This window comes from Loxodonta africana, chromosome X, assembly GCF_030014295.1.
Source record: "Loxodonta africana isolate mLoxAfr1 chromosome X, mLoxAfr1.hap2, whole genome shotgun sequence".
Taxonomy (NCBI): domain Eukaryota; kingdom Metazoa; phylum Chordata; class Mammalia; order Proboscidea; family Elephantidae; genus Loxodonta; species Loxodonta africana.
Window position 1 is genome coordinate 65,280,472 of NC_087369.1, and position 20,513 is coordinate 65,300,984.

The 20,513-nt window shown below is 38.8% G+C and overlaps 1 protein-coding gene across 1 annotated transcript in view; it reads right to left on the reverse strand.

Annotated features, from left to right (window-relative positions):
• LOC100677022 (serine/threonine-protein kinase WNK3) overlaps nt 1–17,503 on the reverse strand; it is a 60,960-nt gene extending 43,457 nt beyond the window's left edge. Inside the window, exon 1 of the mRNA XM_023539363.2 lies at nt 16,859–17,503. Within this exon, the coding sequence (XP_023395131.2) occupies nt 16,859–17,395 (537 nt within the window). The 5' untranslated portion in view covers nt 17,396–17,503. The remainder of the gene's footprint in view (nt 1–16,858) is intronic.
• Nucleotides 17,504–20,513: the final 3,010 nt, after the last annotated feature.

A 20,513-nucleotide genomic window follows, 5' to 3' on the forward strand; every position in this document is an offset into this window, starting at 1 on the left:
AGCCAGCTTTAGTAAGTTGATTTCCCTGGGCCTGAGACAGGTCCTGCTGAGCATCCTGAGCCATTCTTCCAGCCACAGAGAAGGAACAAATTAACAAAGGGAGAAAAAATACTCTGCTGACTCCCCTAATCTGGAAACTCAGAGCAGAAGCAGCCCCTGTCCAGGCATAAGCAGTCCACAGACTTTGTCTTTCACCCTTGCATGGATGAAGGTGACCCCATTACACTAGATACCCTCTGGCTGTTATATTGCAAGGACAAATCTGTTTGATGTCTGACTGTAACTGTTTCAGCTGTGCGGTGGTGAGGTGGGGGGGGTTTGACATTTGATACTGCTCTGCCTGTTAAACAGACTCCTCACCTACCCACAGCAGGGGCCTGAGGACTTCTGGTTCCACCCACGACACCTAGCCACCCACCACAGGGGACCAAGGATAAGTGCTGCCTGCCAGTCCTAACTCCTGAAAGCACTGGGTGCCTATGATACAGCTGTAGAACCCACCCACAAGAGCACACTAGAGAACAGAGACATGCCCTCCCCACAGACACTCAGGGGCAAGATCTCAGACCCTGCCTTCTGCAGAGTGTGACCCCCTGCCACAACCAGAAATTTGTGCATACACCAATGACCACTGCCTCTCTAAGACTATAGGTGAGAGCCTGCAACACACACTAGGTGACCAACTACATGGACACCTGAGCAGAATCTATACAAGAATAGTGAAAGGACTCCTAGGCTCATATACATGGTAACAGCTCTAGCGATCTAGTGACAGGACATTGGTGCTTCAAAGGCTCCAATAAACAAGTTAGCTCACGCTAGTAGCCTATGTGGGTATACCAAAACAAAACAAAGCAAGATGCTAGGACACAGTGAGCAAACATAAAATAAATTAATACAATAACTTATGGATGGCTCAGAGACAACAGTCAATATTAAATCACATAAAGAAGCAGACCACAATTGTATCAACAAACTCCCAAACAAAGAACCAAGTAATCTTCCAGATGAAGATGTATTCCTGGAATTACCAGATGTAGAATACAAAAGATTAACATATAGAACTCTTCAAGACATCAGGAAGAAGATCAGGCAAAACACCGAGCAAGCAAAGGAGCACAGATAAAGCAGACAAGCAAATTAAGATTATTCAAGAACATAATGAAAAATTTAATAGGCTGCAACAATCCATATAGAGACAGCAATCAGAAATTCAGAAGATTTACAATAACATTTCAAAATAAGACAACTCAGTAGAAAGTCAGTGCAGCAGAACTGAGGAAACAGAAGGAAGAATTAGGGAGATTGAAGATAAAACACTTGGCAACAATATACTTGAAGAAAAATCAGATAAAAGAACTAAAAAATGAAGAAAACATAATCATATGCAAGTCTATCAAGAAAAATAACCTACGAATCACTGGAATACAAGAACAGGGAGGGATAACAGAAAATACAGAAAGAATTGTTGAAGATTTGTTGGCAGAAAACTTCCTTGACATCGTGAAAAATGAGAAGGTATCTATCCAAGATGCTCACCAAACCCCATACAAGGTAGATAAGAAAAGAAAGTCACCAAGACATACTATAATCAAACTTGTCAAAACCAAAGATAAAGAAAAAATTTTAAGAGCGGTCAGGGATAAACGAAAAGTCACCTACAAAGGAGAGTCAATAAGAAAAAGCTCAGACTACACGGCAGAAACCATGCAGGTAAGAAGACAATGGGATGACATATATAAAGCATTGAAGGAAAAAAAACTGCCAGCCAAGAATCACATATCCAGCAAAACTGTCTCTCAAATATGAAGGTAAAATTAGGACATTTCCAGATAAACAGAAGGTTAGGGAATTTGCAAAAACCAAACCAAAACTACAAGAAATACTAAAGGGAACTCTCTAGCTAGAAAATCAATAATATCAGATATCGAGCCAACACTACAGCATAGGACAGAGCAACCACATATCTACAAAGAGTGGGAAATCACAAAAATAAATCAAGATAAAAAAAGCTCAAAACAGGGAATTAGCGATGTCATTATGTAAAAGATGACAACATTAAAGCAATAAAAAAAGAGGGACTAAATAAAGTAGTCATAGATCTTTCATACGGAGAGGAAATCAAGGTGATACAGTGAGATAAAATTTAGGTAGAAACTTAGAAAAATAGGAGTAAATATTAAGGTAACCACAAAGGAGACTAACAATCCTACACACCAAAATAAAATACAAGAAAAACATAAAGACTCAGCAAAAACAAATTCAACTACAATGAAAAAGAGGAACACACTATTTACAAAGAAAAACTACTCAACACAAAAAATTAAGTGGAAACAAAACCTGTCAACAACACACAAACCACCACATCAAAAGGACAGCAAGAAATTCAAACCTATCTATAATCATGCTGAATGTAAATGAACTAAATGCACCAATAAAGAGACAGAGAGTGGCAGAATGGATTAAAAAAAAAAACCCAATCTGTCTATATGCTGCCTAAAGAGACACACCTTAGACTTAAATACACAAACTAAAACTCAAAGGATTCAAAAAATATATATATCAAGCAAACAACAATAAAAAAGAGTAGGAGTAGCAATATTAATTTCTGACAAAAAAGACTTTAAGGTTAAATCCAACACAAAGGATAAGGAAGGACACTATATAATGATTAAATGGACAATATACCAGGAGGATATAACCATATTAAATATTTATGCACCCAATGGCAGTGCTGCAAGACAGATACATAAAACTAACTCTAACAGCATTGAAAAGGGAGATAGACAGCTCCAATGTAACAGTAGAAGACTTCAACTCACCACTTTCAGTGAAGGACAGGACATCCAGAAAGAAGCTCAATAAACACACAGAAGATCTAAATGGCACAATAAACCAACTTCACTCATAGACATATACAGAACATTCCAACCAACAGCAACCAAGTATACTTTCTTTTCTAGCGCATACAGAACATTCTCTAGAATAGACCACATACTAGGTTATAAAGCAAGCCTTAGCAGAATCCAAAACATCAAAATATTACAAAGAACCTTCTCTGACCACAAGGCTATAAAAGTAAAAATCAGTAACAGAAAAAGCAGGGAAAGAAATCCAACACTTGGAAACTGAAAAGTACCCTTCTCAAAAACTGCTCGGTTATAGAAGAAATTAAAGATGGAATAAAGACATTCATAGACTCCAATGACAATGAACACACTTGGCATCAGAACCTCTGGGACACAGTTAAAGCAGTGCTCAGAGGTCTATTTAGATCAATAAATGCACACATACAAAAAGAAGAAAGAGCCAAAATCCCTAAAACTTGAACAAACAGAAAGAGAACAACAAACAAAACCCTCCGGCACCAGAAAAAAGCAAGTGTTAAAAACTGGAGCAGAATTAAACAAAATAAGAGAATGGAAAAGCAACTGACGGAGTTAACACAAAAGCTGCTTCTTTGGAAAAATTTTTAAAAATTGATAAACCGTTGGCCAAACTGACAAAAGAAAAACAGAAGAGGAAGCAAGAAGCTCAAATAAGAAATGATATGGACGATATCACAACAGACCCAACAGAAATTAAAAGAATCATATCAGATTATCACAAAAAAAAAATACTCTAACAAGTTTGAAAACCTAGAAGAAATGGATGAATTTCTAGAAACACACTACCGACCTAAACTAATACAAACAGAGGTAGAACAGCTAAATAAAGTTATAACAAAAGAAAAGATTGAAAAGGAAATTTAAAAAGTCCCAAAGACAACAAAAAAGCCCTGGCCCTGACAGCTTCACTAGAGAGCTCTACTACACGTTTTACAGAAGAATTAACACCACTACTACTAAATATTTCAGAGCACAGAAAAAAAAGGAATACTCCCAAACTCATTCGATGAAGCCAATATATCCCTGATACAAAAATCCCTGTGTAAAGACACCACAAAAAAAGAAAGCTACAGACCTATATCCCTCATGTACTTAGATGCAAAAATCCTCAAAGAAATTTTAGCCAATAAATTCAACAACATATTAAAAAAATAATAATTCACCAAGGCCGAGTTGGATTCATACTAGGTATGCAGGGATGGTTCGCCATTAGAAGAACAATCAATGTAATCCACTGCATAAATGAAATAAAGGACAAGAACCACATGATCTTATCAATTGATGGAGAAAAGGCATTTGAAAAAGTCCAACACCCATTCACGGTAAAAACTTTCAGCAAAATAAGAATAGAAGGAAAATTCCTCAGCATAAGAAGGGGCATTTATACAAAGCCAACAGCCAACATCATGCTAAATGGAGAGAGACTGAAAGCATTCATTCCCCTAAAGAATGGGAACCAGACAAGGATGCCCATTGTCAACACTCTTATTCAGCACTGTGCTGTAGGTCCTAGCCAGAACTATTAACCTAGATAAAGAAACAAAGGGCATCCAAACTGGCAAAGAAGAACTAAAGGTATCTGCGGATGATATGATCTTATACACAGGAAAACCTAAAGAATGCTCAATAAAACTACTGAAACTAACAGAAGAGTTTAGCACTTTATCAGGATACAAGCTAAACATACATAAATCACTGGATTCCTCTGCACCAACAAAGAGAACGTTGAAGAGGAAACCAACAAATCAGTATCATTTACAATAGCCCATAAGAAGACAAAATACTTAGGAATAAATCTAACCAGAGATGTGAAAAGACCTATACAAAGAAAGCTGTAAAACACTACTGCAAGAACCAAAGAGACTTACATAAGTGGAAAAACATACCCTGCTCGTGGATAGGAATACTCAAGATTGTAAAAATGTCTACTGTACCCAAAGTGATCTATAGACACAATGCAATACTGATTCAAGCGCTTATGACATTTTTTAATGAGATGGAGAAACAAATCACCAACTTCATATGGAAGGGAAAGATAAGTAAAGCATTACTGAAAAAGAAGAACAAAGTGGGAGGCCTCACTCTACCTGATTTTAGAATCTATTATACCACCACAGTAGTCAAAACAGCCTGATACTGGTAAAACAACAGACACATAGACCAATGGGACAGAATTGAGAATCCAGACATAAATCCATCCACAGATGAGCAGCTGATATTTGACAAAAGCCTAAAGTCCATTAAATGGGGAAAAGACAGTCTCTTTAACAAATGGTGCTGCCGTAACTGGATATCCATCTGCAAAAAAAATGAAACAAGACCCATACCTCACACCATGCACAAAAACTAACTCAAAATAGATCAAAGACCTAAATATGAAATCTAAAACAATAAAGATCATGGAAGAAAAAATAGGGATAATGCTAGGAACCCTAATACATGACATAAACACTACACAAAACATTACTAACAATGTACAAACACCAGAAGAGAAATTAGATAACTGAGAGCTCCTAAAAGTCAAACACCTATGCTCATCCAAAGACTTCAGCAAAAGAGTAAAAAGATTACCCGCAAACTGGGAAAAAGTTTTTAGCTGTGACATTTCCGATCAGCACCTGATTTCTAAAATCTACATGATACTGCTAAAACTAAATAACAAAAAGACAAATAACTCAATTAAAAAATGGCAGAGGATATGAACAGGCACTTTACCAAAGAAGACATTCAGGCTGCTAATAGATACATGAGGAAATGCTCACAATCATTAGCTGTTGGAGAAATGCAAATCAAAGCTACAATGAGATTCCATCTCACCCCAACGGGGATGGCGTTAATCCAAAAAACACAAAATTATAAATGTTGGAGAGGTTGTGGAAAGATTGGAACGCTTATACACTGCTGGTTGGAATGTAAAATGGTACAACCAGTTTGAAAATTGATTTGGCACTTCCTTAAAAAGCTAGAAATAGAACTACCATATGAGCCAGCAATTCCACTCCTTGAAATACACCCTAAGGAAATAAGAGCCGTCACACAAACAGATATACGCACACCCATGTTCACTGCAGCACTGTTTACAACAGCAAAAAGATGGAAGCAACCAAGGTGCCCATGAACGGATGAACGGATAAATAAATTACGGTATATTCACACAATGGAATGCTATGCAAAGATTAAGAAGAATGATGAATCTGTGAAACATTTCATAACATGGAAGAATCTGGAAGGCATTAAAAAAAAAACCCACTGCCGCATTTTGCTGAGTGAAATTAGTCTGCAAAAGGACAAATATTGTATGAGACCACTATTATAAGAACTCTAGATAATGTTTAAACACAGAAGAAAATATTCTTTGATGGTTATGAGCGTGGGGAGGGAGGGAGAGAGATATTCACTAATTAGAAAGTAGGCAAAAATTTTTTAGGCAAAGAGAAGGGCAACACACAATGGGGTTAGTCAGTATGTATGTGTGTGTGTAGACACAAAGAAAACGGCGCTAAAGGGGTCCAGCTGATGAAGACAGCGTGAACCCCAGCGGCAGTGAGCTCGTATCTCTCTAGCCGAGCAGCCTTGGCCCCATGGAAAACAGTGGATGATGCATAGAGGGAAGATGGGTATGGGGTGGGAAAGTGTGTATCCCTGGCTAGAAGGTGCTCTGTCTCCTGTCAGTAGCTCCATGAAGTTGCATTTCTGTACTCCCTGTCTACAGTCTTTGGTGGCTGAGGTCCAAGATGGTAAATCCAGGCAGCAGTGAGCTGATACCTCTCTGGCGGAACAACTGTGGCTCCTTGGAAAGTGGCAGAGGCCCCACACAGTGAAGAAAGGTGGGGGATCAGAAAGCATGCATCCCTGGCCACCAATGCTCTGTCTCCTGTTGGGAGTTCCACAAAGCTGCCTTCCTGCACTTCCCATCTGTGCTCCCCTGTGGATGCAGTCCAAGACGGTGAATCCCAGCCATGTCAGCTGGTAGCTCTCCTCACTCTCTGTTTCTTATCCCATTCAGTGCTTGATCGAGTTCTTTATTCCTTCATTTAGTGCTTAGGCTTCCAGGACTGACAACTGTATTAGTTTTACTTAGTTTCTTGGGTCTTTGCTGCAGAGGTACAGCATGGTGCTTCTGTCTATGGTGGTGCCATGTTGGTGCCACCCCCTAAAAGGAGTATCTTGATATGTCCCACACCACTGGAACCCTAGAAATTGCAGATAGGGAAGGCACCTGAATTTATCTCCCAAACTCTGGCATGCAAATGTTTCACCAATAAGTCCAGATTTACTAACACTTCATCCTTACTAAGTCTGATTAACATAATGTTATCAACGTAATAGACAAATGTGACAACTCGTGGAAGAGAAAGGTGATCAAGGTCTCAGTAGACTAAATTATGACATAGAGCTGGAGAGTTGATATACCTCCGAGATAGGACAGTGAAGGTGTACTGCTGGCCTTGCCAGCTGAAGGCAAACTGTTTCTAGTGGTTCTTCGAAACAAGTGTGGAGAAAAAGGCATTATTAGCCAGTCAATAGTTGTACAGCAGGCACCAGGAAATGTATTAATACACTCAAGCAATGAAACCACATCTAGAACGGCAGCTGCAATTGGAGTCACCACATGGCTAAGTTTTCAATAATCCATTGTCATTCTCCAAGATCCGTCTGTTCTTCCACAGGCCACATAGGCAAGTTGAATGTGGATATGGTAGGGATCACCACCACTGCATCCTTCAAATCCTTGATGGTGGCAGCAATCTCTGCAGTCCCTCCAAAGATGGGGTTTCCTTTTGGTTTACTATTCTCCTACGTAAAGGCAATTCTAATGGATTCCACTTGGCTTTTCCTACCACAATAGCCCTTACTCCACTTGTCAGGGATCCAGTGTGGGGGTTCTGCCAGTTGCTGGGTCTTCCAATTATACATTCTGAAACAGGGGATATCACTACAGGATGGGTTCAGGAACCCACTGTGTGATGAACCTGAGCTAAGAGTCCATGAATAACCTGACCTCACATGCCCCTACACTGACTGGTGGGCCACAGTGACGTTTTGGATCTCCTGGAATTAGTGTCAGTTCAGAGTCAGTACCCAGTAATCCCCAAAAAGTCTGATTATTTCCTTTTCCCCAGTGAACAGTCACTCTCGTAATAGGCTGTATATCCCTCTGGGGAAGGCTGGGGGAAAGATAACAGTATAAATTTTTGGCAGTGTAGTGGGGTCCTTCAACGAGGGGACCTGGCCTCCCATTCATTCAAGGAGTTGCGAGTCTGTAAACTGGCTTAAATCAGGGAAATGATTGAGAAGCCATGACTCTCTATTTGGGCAATTTGAGTTAGACTGCCGTTCACTTGATCTAGAATCCTTCAGCTTATACATATCAAGTAAATATTTAGTAGGCTTCCCATTGATTTCACTACTAAGGACACCATGACTAAGTAGCCAACACCGTAAGTACATATGAATCACACTATTATGATTACTGCTTGACTCAATTGTCCATTACAGTAACCACACCTGCCCTGTCTTTGTCGATTGAGTGCCACCACTTAGCCCCTACCACCATAGGGCCCAATCAGTCCCATTGCAGTTAGGTGTGTTAATTCAGTTAGGGGAATTCCCACTGTCAAATCTGACTTACACAAAACAGAAATCACAGCAGTCTTCAAGGATGCTGGGCACCCTTCACAAATTTGTTCCTCACCATTGTGGTAAAAGGTGTGTCATCGGAGCACTCCGTGTGTGGGTCTGTGGGTCTAACCTGATAAATCCACTCAAGCATGCCAATTTCCCTAAGCCCTTGGGTACCTTCTTCTACAGTATACCAAGGCAAGTCTGGTACTCCAACTTGGTTTAGTGTAGGTCACCATGTAATCCATGCTTCAGCAACCCAACCAAATAAATTATTAGATCTTTTCCTAACGTCTCGAGCTGAAACACTGAATGACGAATCTGTGCATAGTGGGCCAATATCAATAGATGTAGACCGATCCATCTTTACATTCCTTGCCTCATTATCCCACACCCTTAATAGCCATTTCCACACATATTCCCAGGTTTGTTTGTACATATTAGAAAAGTCAAGCAGTTCTTTTGGAATGCAGCCTATCTCATCCTGGAGCCCTGGTGGCGCAGTGGTTAAGAGCCTGGCTGCTAAACAAAAGATTGGCAGTTTGAATACACCAGCCGCTCCTTACAAACCCTTATGGGGCAGTTCTACTCTGTCCTATAGGGTCATTGTCTTAGTCATCAAGTGCTGCTATAATTTTACCACAAGTGGATGGCTTTAACAAAGAGAAATTTATTATCTCAGTGTCTAGTAGGTTACAAGTCCAAATTCTGGGTGTCAGCTACACGAGAAGGCTTTCTCTCTTTGTCGCCCCTGTAGGAAAAGTCCTTGTCATCAATCCTCCCCTGGTCGAGGAGCTTCCCAGGTGTAGGCATCCCAGGTCCAAAGGACACGCTCTGCTCCTGGTGCTGCTTTCTTGGTGGTATGAGGTCCCCACTCTCTGCTAGCTTCCCTTTCCTTTTATCTTTTGAGAGATAAAAGGCGGTGCAGGCCACGCCCCAGGGAAACTCCCTTTACGTTGGATCAGGGATGTGACCTGGTAAGGGTGTTACAATCACACCCTAATCCTCTTTAACACAAAATTACAATTACAAAATGGAAGACAAACACAGAATACTGGGAATCATGGCCTAACCAAGTTAATACACACATTTTTGGGGGGTTATAATTCAATCTATGACAGTCGCTATGAGTCAGAATCGACTCTACGGCAATTTTTTTTTCAGTTTTATACCTCCTCCTGTGTCACATTTTGTACTTCACCACTAAATTCATACCTATCCATAATTACCCTGAATGTAAATGGACTAAATGCACCAATAAAGAGACAGAGAGTGGCAAAATGGATTATAAAACAAGATCCATCTATATCCTGCCTACAAAAGACACACCTTAGACTTGGAGACACAAATGAACTAAATTTCAAAGGATGGAAAAAAAATATATCAAGCAAACAACAATCAAAAAGGAGCAGGAGGGGCAAAATTAATTTCTGACAAAATAGACTTTGAAGTTAAATCCATCAGAAAGGATAAGGAAGGACACTATATAATAATTAAAGGGACAATACAACAAGAAGATATAACCATATTAAATACTTATACACCCAATGACAGGGCTGCAAGATACATAAAACAAACTCTATCAGCACTGAAAAGTGAGACAGACAGCTCCACAATAATAGCAGGAAACTTCAACACACCATTTTCGGTGAAGGACAAGACATCCAGAAAGGAACTCAATAAAGACAGGGAAGATCTAAATGCCACAATCAACCAACTTGACCTCGTAGACATATACAGAACACTCCACCCAACAGCAACGAACTATACTTTCTTTTCCAGTGCACATGGAACATTCTCTACAATAGGCCACACATTAGCTCATGAAGCAAGCCTTAGCAGAATCCAAAACACTGAAATATTACAAAGCATCTTCTCTGACCATAAGGCCATAAAAGTGGAAATCAATAACACAAAAAGCAGGGAAAAGAAATCAAACACTTGGAAACTGAACAATACCCTGCTCAAAAAAGACTGGATTATAGAAGACATTAAGGATGGAAAAAGAAATTCAGGGAATCCAATGAGAATGAAAACACTTCCTATCAGAAACTTTGGGACACAGCAAAAGCAGTGCTCAAAAGCCAATTAATATCAATAAATGCACACAACCAAAAAGAAGAAAGAGCCAAAATCAAAGAACTGTCCCTACTACTTGAACAAATAGAAAGAGAGCAACAAAAGACACCCACAGGCACCGGAAGAAAACAAAAAATAAAAATTAGAGCTGAACTAAATCAAACAGAAAAACAACAGAAAGAATTAACAAGACCGAAAGCTGTTTTTTTGAAAAATTCAACAAAATTGATAAATTACTGGCCACATTGAAAAAAGAAAAACAGGAGAGGAAGCAAATAACCCAAATATGAAATGAGATGGACAATATTACAACAGAACAAACTGAAATTAAAAGAATCGTAACAGATTACTATGAAAAACTCTATTCAAATTTGAAAACCCAGAAGAAATGGAAGAATTCCTAGAAACACACCACCTACCTAAACTAACACAAACAGAGGTAGAACAACTAAATAGACCCAGAACAAAAGAGATTGAAAAGGTAATCAAAAAACTCCCAACAAAAAAAAGCCCTGGTCAGGACGGCTTCACTGCAGAGTTCTACCAAACTTTCAAAGAAGAGTTAACACTACTACTACCAAAGGTATTTCATAGCATAGAAAAGGATGGAATACTACCAAACTCATTCTACGAAGCCACCATATCCCTGATACCAAAACCAGGTAAAGACACCACAAGGAAAGAAAATTATAGACCTATATCCCTCATGAATGTAGATGCAAAAATCCTCAACAAAATTCCAGCTAATAGGATTCCACAACATATCAAAAAAATAATTCACCACGACCAAGTGGGATGCATACCAAGTATGCAGGGATGGTTCAACATTAGAAAAACAATTAATGTAATCCACCACATAAATAAAACAAAAGACAAGATTCACATGATTTTATGAATTGATGCAGAAAACGCATTTAACAAAGTTCAACACTCATTCATGATAAAAACTCTCAGCAAAATAGGAATAGAAGGAAAATTTCTCAACATAGTAAAGGGCTTTGGGTTTTTTTTTAGGGTGTATATACAAAGCCAACAGCCAACATCACCCTAAATGGAGAGAGACCGAAAACATTCCCATTGAGATCGGGAACCAGACAAGGATGCCCTTTATCACCACTCTTATTTAACATTATGCTGGAAGTCCTAGCCAGAGGAATCAGGCTAGATAAAGAAAGAAAGGGCATCCAGATTGGCAAGGAAGAAGTCAAAGTATCTCTATTTGCTGATGACATGATCTTATACACAGAAAACCCTAAGGAATCCTCTAGAAAACTCCTGAAACTAATAGGAGAGTTCAGCAGAGTATCAGGATACAAGATAAACATACAAAAATCAGTTGGATTCCTCTACACCAACAAAAAGAACATCGAAGAAAAAATCACCAAATCAATGCCATTTACAGTAGCCCCCAAGAAGATAAAATACTTAGGAATAAATCTTACCAGAGATGTAAAAGACTTACACAAAGAAAACGACAGTACACTTCTCCAAGAAACCAAAAGAGACTTACATAAGCGGAAGATCATACCTTGCTCATGGACAGGAAGACTTAACATTATAAAAATGTCTATTATACCAAAAGCAATCTATACATTTAATGCAATTCCGATCCAAATCCCAATAACATTCTTTAAGGAGATGGAGAAACAAATCACCAATTTCATATGGAAGGGAAAGAGGCCCCGGATAAGATAAGGCTTTTACTGAAAAAGAAGAACAAAGTGGGAAGCCTTACTTTACCTGATTTTAGAACCTATTATACCGCCACAGTAGTCAAAACAGCCTGGTACTAGTAAAACAACAGATACATGGACCAATGGAACAGAATTGAGAATCCAGACATAAATCCATCCACATATGAGCAGTTGATATTTGACAAAGGTCCCAAACAGTTAAATGGGGAAAAGACATTCTTTTTAATAAATGGTGCTGGCATAACTGGATATCCATCTGCAAGAAAATGAAACAAGACCCATACCTCACTCCATGCACAAAAACTAACTCAAAGTGGATCAAAGACCTAAATATAAAATCTAAAACAAAAAAGATTATGGAAGAAAAAATAGGGACAATGTTAGGAGCCCTAATACATGGCATAAACAGTATAGAAAACATTATAAAGAACATAGAAGAAAAACTAGATAACTGGGAGCTCCTAGAAATCAAACTCTTATGCTCATCCAAAGACTTCACCAAAAGACTAAAAAGACTACATACAAACTGGGAAAAAGTTTTAAGCTATGACATTTCTGATCAGCGCCTGATCTCTAAAATCTACATGATACTGCAAAAAGACAAATAACCCAATTAAAAAATGGGCAGAAGATATGAACAGACACTTCACTAAGAAGACATTCAGGTAGCTAACATATATATGAGGAAATGTTCACGATCATTAGCCATTAGAGAAATGCAGATCAAAACTACAATGAGATTTCATCTCACTCCAACAAGGCTGGCATTAATCCAAAAAACACAAAATAATAAATGTTGGAGAGGCTGTGGAGAGACTGGAACACTTCTACACTGCTGGTGGGAATGTAAAACGGTACAACCACTTTGGAAATCGATTTGGCGCTTCCTCAAAAAGTTAGAAATAGAACTACCATACGATCTGGCAATCCCACTCCTTGGAATATATCTAGAGAAATAAGAGCCTTTATATGAACAGATATATGCACACCCATGTTTACTGCAGCACTGTTTACAATAGCAAAAAGATGGAAGCGACCAAGGTGCCCATCAACGGATGAATGGATAAATAAATTATCGTATCTTCACACGATGGAATACTACACATTTTTAAAGAACAGTGAGGAATCTGTGAAACATTTCATAACATGGAGGAACCTGGAAGGCATTATGCTGAGTGAAATAAGTCAGTTGCAAAAGGACAAATATTGTATAAGACCATTATTATAAGAACTGGAGAAATAGTTTAAACTGAGAAGAAAACATTCTTTTGTGGTTATGAGAGGGTGGAGGGAGGCAGGGTGGGAGAGGGGTATTCACCAATTAGATAGTAGATAAGAACTACTTTAGGTGAAGGGAATGACAGCACACATTACAGGGGAGGTCAGCACAACTGAACTAAACCAAAAGCAAAGAAGTTTCCTGAATAAACGGAATGCTTCGAAGGCCAGTGTAGCAGGGGCGATGGTCTGGGGACCATGGTTTCAGGGGACATCTAAGTCAACTGGCATAATAAAATCTATTAACAAAACATTCTGCATCCCACTTTGAAGAGTGACCTCTGGGGTCTTAAACGCTATCAAGCAGTCATATAAGATGCATCATTTGGTCTCCACCCACTTGGATCAAAGGAGAATGAAGAACACCAAGGACACGAGGTGATTACGAGCCCAAGACACAGAAAGGGCCACATGAACCAGAGACTACATCAGCCTGAGACCAGAAGAACTAGGTGGTGCCCGGCCACAACCGATGACTGCCCTGACAGGGAACACAACAGAGAACCCCTGAGGGAGCAGGAGAGCACTGGGACGCAGACACCAAATTCTCATAAAACCAGACTTAATGGTCTGACTGAGACTGGAAGGACCCTGGTGGTCATGGTCCCCAGACCTTCTGTTGGCCCAGGACAGGAACCATTCCCGAAGCCAACTCTTCAGACATGGATTGGACTCACAATGGGTTGGAGAGGGATGCTGGTGAGGAGAGAGCTTCTTGGATCAGGTGGACACTTGACACTATGTTGGCATCTCCTGCCTGGAGGGGAGATGAGAGGGTGGAGGGGGTTAGAAGCTGGCAAAAAGGACACGAAAAGAGAGAGTGGAGGGAGAGAGCAGGCTGTCTCATTAAGGGGCGAGTAATTGGGAGTGTGTAGCAAGGTGTATATGGGTTTTTGTGTGAAAGACTGACTTGATTTGTAAACTTTCACTTAAAGCACAATAAAATTTATTTTAAAAAAAAAGGATCAGAATTTGAACTCTGGCATTCTGACTCAAAAGTGTCTGCTCTTTCCACCGCTGAGGAAGCCACAGCACTCTGTGATCAGGAACACAGGCTTTGGAGGCAGAATGCCTGGATTTGACTCTAGTTCCTGCCACTTACCAGCTGTGTAACCTTGGGCAAGTCACTTCACCTCCCTGAGCCTCATTCACTTTCCCTATTAGTAAAATGGTGATGACAATAAGATTATCTAATTTTCACAGGGCTGCTGTGAGGATTAAAGATAGTATAAGTGAAGGCTTAGCTTGTATTAAGTGATCCAAAAATGATAGCTAGTGGTGCTCATAACAATAGAATATCATACTACCCAAGGTCTAGATTTGGAGCCCTGGCGGTACAGTGGTTAAGAGCTCCGCTGCTAATCAAAACAGTTGGCAGTTCAAATTCACCAGCCACTCCTTAGAAACTCTATCGGGCAGTTCTACTTTGTCCTACAGGGTCGCTACGAGTTGGAATCGACTCAATGGCAATGGGTTTTGGTAAAGTCTAGATTCACATTCAGAAACTAATGCACCCAGTTTTTACGTCATCTCTAAGGCCTCTTCTAGGGAGCCCTGGTGGCACAGTGGTTAAAGTGCTTGGCTGCTAACTCAAAGGTTGGAGGTTCAAACCCACAAACCACTCTCTGGGACAAAGAAGTGACAGTCCGCTTCCATAAAGATTGCTGCTGTTGTTGTTGTTAGATGCTGTCGAGTTAGTTCCAACTCATAGTGACCCTACATACAACAGAACTAAACACTGCCCAGTCCTGAGCCATCCTCACAATCGTTGTTATGCTTGAGCCCATTGTTGCAGCCACTGTGTCAATCCATCTCGTTGACAGTCTTCCTCTCTTTCGCTGACCCTCTACTTTACCAAGCACAATGTCCTTCTCCAGGCACTGGTCCCTCCTGATAACATGCTCAAAGTACATGAGATAAAGTCTTGCCATCTGTAAAGATTACAGCCTTGGAAGCCCTATGTTGCAGTTTTACTCTGTCCTTTATAGGGTCGCTATGAGTCGGAATCAACTTGACCGCAATGGGTTTGTTTTTGTTTTTTTTAAAGCCTCTTCTAGTCCTTTAAAAACAACTACCACCACCTGTACTTAGCTATTGGCTTTATTCAATCTTAATTTTAAGCACCTCATGTGAACACTGACCATTTCCCAGGAGCTGACTGAAGGCACAAAGGTTTCCCTTATATTTGGCCTATATGTGTCTGAAACTTCTTTTTTTCCCCCATGGTTTATATGTTTTATTTATTTGGTGACTTATTCACTCAATTACTCGACAAACATTTAGTGAGGGCCTACTATGAGCCACATTCTGTAAGAGGTACTGGGAACAAAGGTGTAAAGCAGGCAGACACAGTTTCTGCCCTGATGGCACTTAACAGATGAATTTCAGAAACAGGCCAAGAAATCTCTCAAATGAATATGTAATTACAAATTGTGGTAAGTACTGTACAGGAAAAACACAAAGCACATCATGTCCAGAACATAAAAACAGAAAATGAAAACTTCCTAAGAAGCACAACCATTCTTGATTCTAAGAAGAAAGGAACTTTTTCCAAACATGACATAGTGGTTTTTTTTTTCCAGCTGTGCAACTCTACCCTTAATGAATGCGATTTTGTCTGAAACTATTCTTATTATAGCCTTTGATGTTCTGTCCCCATTAGTCCTTCATTATTTAAAAGTATTCTATAAACATTTATTATGGAACCAAATATTTAGGTAATTCAATCCTTTTTTCTAGGTAATTCAACCCTTCTCCTGTGCTTCATTTCTCCCTTTCTAAACACATTCCAGTTGGCTATCTTCAGCAGATTCTGGTGATTATTTCTTCTACAGATTCTCTATGAGAAACACAAAAGTATGGAGAGCTCTCTGAAAAACACTACAAGAACCCAAAAAGTTTGCTTAAAGATAAAAGAAGAAAGGAATACATATCACACTGAATATATCCCTGACATTTCACTCTCTCAAATATTAGTCAAACAATCAACCCATAAGGCATACATTTACTAAAAGCTTTCAAAACAAGAAGAGTTTGGGGAATCTCCTACAGTTAATAAATTAATAGCATTTTCCCAATGAAAGTCATGATAGATTATTTCCCCCTTAAAATAAAAGGAAAAATAACAGGAGAAAAAAAGATTGGTGTGAGCTCCTAAAAGGATCTAGGAAAGGAATATAATTTCAGCGGGTAGGGAAGACAAGCCCTTCTTTTCAATCCATGATACATTTTAATCCTGCATCACTCAGAAGGCCAGGCCAACCAAAATAAGAATTTATTAAAAGATTATATACCCACCTGCAGCTCACACCAAGCAACCTCAACCCATGTTTCCGTGTCCAGTCCTTTATATACTGTTTTAAATGCTCCTCTTCCCAACTCTATGTCAAATTTCAGGAATCTGCCACTAGGAGACGTAGCTACAGCCTTCATTTCTGCTTCTTCTTCCATTTCTTTTTCATTTTTCTCCTTGAAACAATCTTTTGAGGATTCTGAAATTGTCTTTGAACACTGTTCGTATTTAACTTCTTGCCCACCTCTTAGTACGTTTGTAGTAAGTTTATCTACTCTGGGAATATCTGCTGCAGTCTTTATTCTCTCATCTTTGGGGGAAGATTCAGCAACTTTGTCATCTTCCGTCATCTCAATACTCTTTCGGAAAAATCTCTTCCTTTCTATAGTTTCCCCAGAAGCAGAGAAAGTACCGCTTTTTTCCTTTAGTCTAGCTTCCACTGTCAAAGCTGCAGCAACCTGAGGAACTACATTTTCCAATGAAACTGCATCAGGTTTCTCAGAATCTTCTGTGCTGGCTGGCTCCCCTGAATCGGTAGCCATTGTAATTAATATCGGCACTAGATTTTTTTCCTTTTCTACTCTTCAGTCCAGTTACATTTCAGGCATCAGAATTATCAGAATGAACTTCCTTTCATGTGTTCATATATTTCCATAGCAACCTGAGGGGAAAAAAGGGATATTTTAAAATCACCCCACAAAGGAAATCATTAAGAAGAAAACAAGTCACCTGATTTTTTTTAATCCCTTTTTTCTTAATAAGAAGTTTATTCTTTTTTTTGTCCAATCTTAGCAACCAGCAGACTCCAGGGAATGTTTCTTAATCTTGTTTACCACTATAACCCCCAGTGCCTAGCTGATTATAAATCTCGAACCTTCAACTGCATGAATGTTGGTTAAGAACCTAGTTCAAAACAAGTACCAAAATCCTGACTTTTGTCTAAAATTCTAGAATTAATATATTGTAGTTTTGAATAAAATATTTATGATCTTACCTTCAGATTTTAACGGAAAGAAACTACTGTCAATATTTATACACTACACTAAAAGAATGACATGAAAGACTTAAAAAATATGCATCCAGCAAGAATTTCCTTGAACCAGCAAGAATCTATACAAAGACATTCATTCTAGCACTTACAATTTGGAACACCTGTAACCAAAAACCAAACAGAAGCCTAAAAGGGGTTTAAATATCTCACCATGATACATCGTTACGAATAACTGTAACTTTAGTTTTTAGTAAGATGGACAGAAGTTACCATTATATGATTAAATGAAAAAAGGAATATACACAAGCTTGCATTTTTATAAATAATTTATATATAAATGTGTGTGTACAAGTGTATATATGCACATTTTGTATGAATATATGTAAGGCTAGAAGGGTGTACAGTAAAATGATAATGGGGTTATTAACTTGGAATAGTGGGATTATGGACTTTATCTTTCTACTTCTCTGTATTTTCTAAAACTTTCCACAATATACATGTGCTATATCTGTATATAAGGAAAAAGTTTTTTCAAGTGGATGTTCAAACCAACAACAAGAAAATTCTTTTCTCACCACAAAGTTAAACCTGTATACCTGTTATTATGTTAAGTGCCTTAAAACCCAACCAAACCAAACTCATTGCAGTCAAGTCAATTACAACTCATAACAACCCTACAGGACAGAGTAGAACTGCAATTCCACTCCTAAATACATACCCAAAAGAACTGAAAATAGGGACTCAAACAGATACTTGTACGCCAGCATTATTTACAACAGCCAAAAGGTGGAAAATGCCCAAATGTGCAACAACAAATGAATGAGCAAAATACAGTGTATATACACACAACAGAATATTATCCAGCCATAAAAAGAATAAACTTCTAATACACGCTACAACATACATGACCCTTAAAAACATTATACTAAATGAAGTAAGTGAGACACAAAAGGACAGATATTACATGATTCCATTTCTATGAAATATCTACAATAGGCAAATGCCTAGAGACAGAAATAGGGAGTTACTACTTAAGGGTTAAAAAAAAAAAAGTTTCTGTTTAGGGTAACGAAAAAATTTTTAAAAAGCGGTGAAGACTGCACAATGTTATGAATGTAACACCACTGAATTCTACACTTAAAAATGGTTCAGGAGGCGGGGCCAAGATGGCGGACTACGTGGATGCTACCGCGGATCCCTCTTGCAACAAAGACTCGGAAAAACAAGTGAATCGATCACATAAATAACAATCTACGAACTCTGAACAACAAACACAGATTTAGAGATGGAGAACGAACAAATACGGGGAGACAGCGATTGTTTTCAGAGCCTGGAGCCAGCATACCAGTCAGCGGATTTTCCGGAAAAACTAGTTTCCCAGTGATGGTTCGGAGACAGCAGTCCATATCAAACCACATAAAGAAGCAGACCATGACAGCTTCTACAACCCCCCAAACAAAAGAATCAAAATCTTTCCCAAATGAAGATACAATCCTGGAATTATCAGATACAGAATATAAAAAACTACTTTACAGAATGCTTCAAGACATCACAAACGAAATAAGGCAAACTGCAGAAAAAGCCAAGGAACACACTGATAAAACTGTTGAAGAACTCAAAAAGATTATTCAAGAACATAGTGGAAAAATTAATAAGTTGCAAGAATCCATAGACAGACAGCATGTAGAAATCCAAAAGATTAACAATAAAATTACAGAATTAGACAACGCAATAGGAAGTGAGAGGAGCAGACTCGAGCAATTAGAATGCAGACTGGGACATCTGGAGGACCAGGGAATCAACACCAACATAGCTGAAAAAAAATCAGATAAAAGAATTTAAAAAAATGAGGAAACCTTAAGAATCATGTGGGACTCTATCAAGAAGGATAACTTGCGTGTGATTGGAGTCCCAGAACAGGGAGGGGGGACAGAAAACACAGAAAAAATAGTTGAAGAACTCCTGACACAAAACTTCCCTGACATCATGAAAGATGAAAGCATATCTATCCAAGATGCTCATCGAACCCCATTTAAGACTGATCCAAAAAGAAAAACACCAAGACATATTATCCTCAAACTCACCAAAACCGAAGATAAGCAGAAAATTTTAAAAGCAGCCAGGGAGAAAAGAAAGGTCTCCTTCAAGGGAGAATCAATAAGTTCAGACTACTCAGCAGAAACCATGCAGGCAAGAAGGGAATGGGACGACATATACAGAGCACTGAAGGAGAAAAACTGCCAGCCAAGGATCATATATCCAGCAAAACTCTCTCTGAAATATGAAGGCGAAATTAAGATATATATAGATAAACACAAGTTCAGAGAATTTGCAAAAACCAAACCAAGGCTACAAGAAATGCTAAAGGATATTGTTTGCTCAGATGACCAATAATATCAGGTACCAGCACAATACAAGGTCACAAAACAGAACGTCCTGATATCAACTGAAATAGGGAAAGCACAAAAACAAACAAATTAAGATTAATTCTAAAAAATAAATAAAATAACACACATAACAGGGAATCATGGAAGTCAATAGGTAAAAGAGCACAATAATCAAAAAGAGGGACTAAATACAGGAGGCATTGAACTGCCAGATGGAGAGTGATACAAGGCGATATAGAACGATACAAGTTAGGTTTTTACTTAGAAAAAAAAATTTTTTTC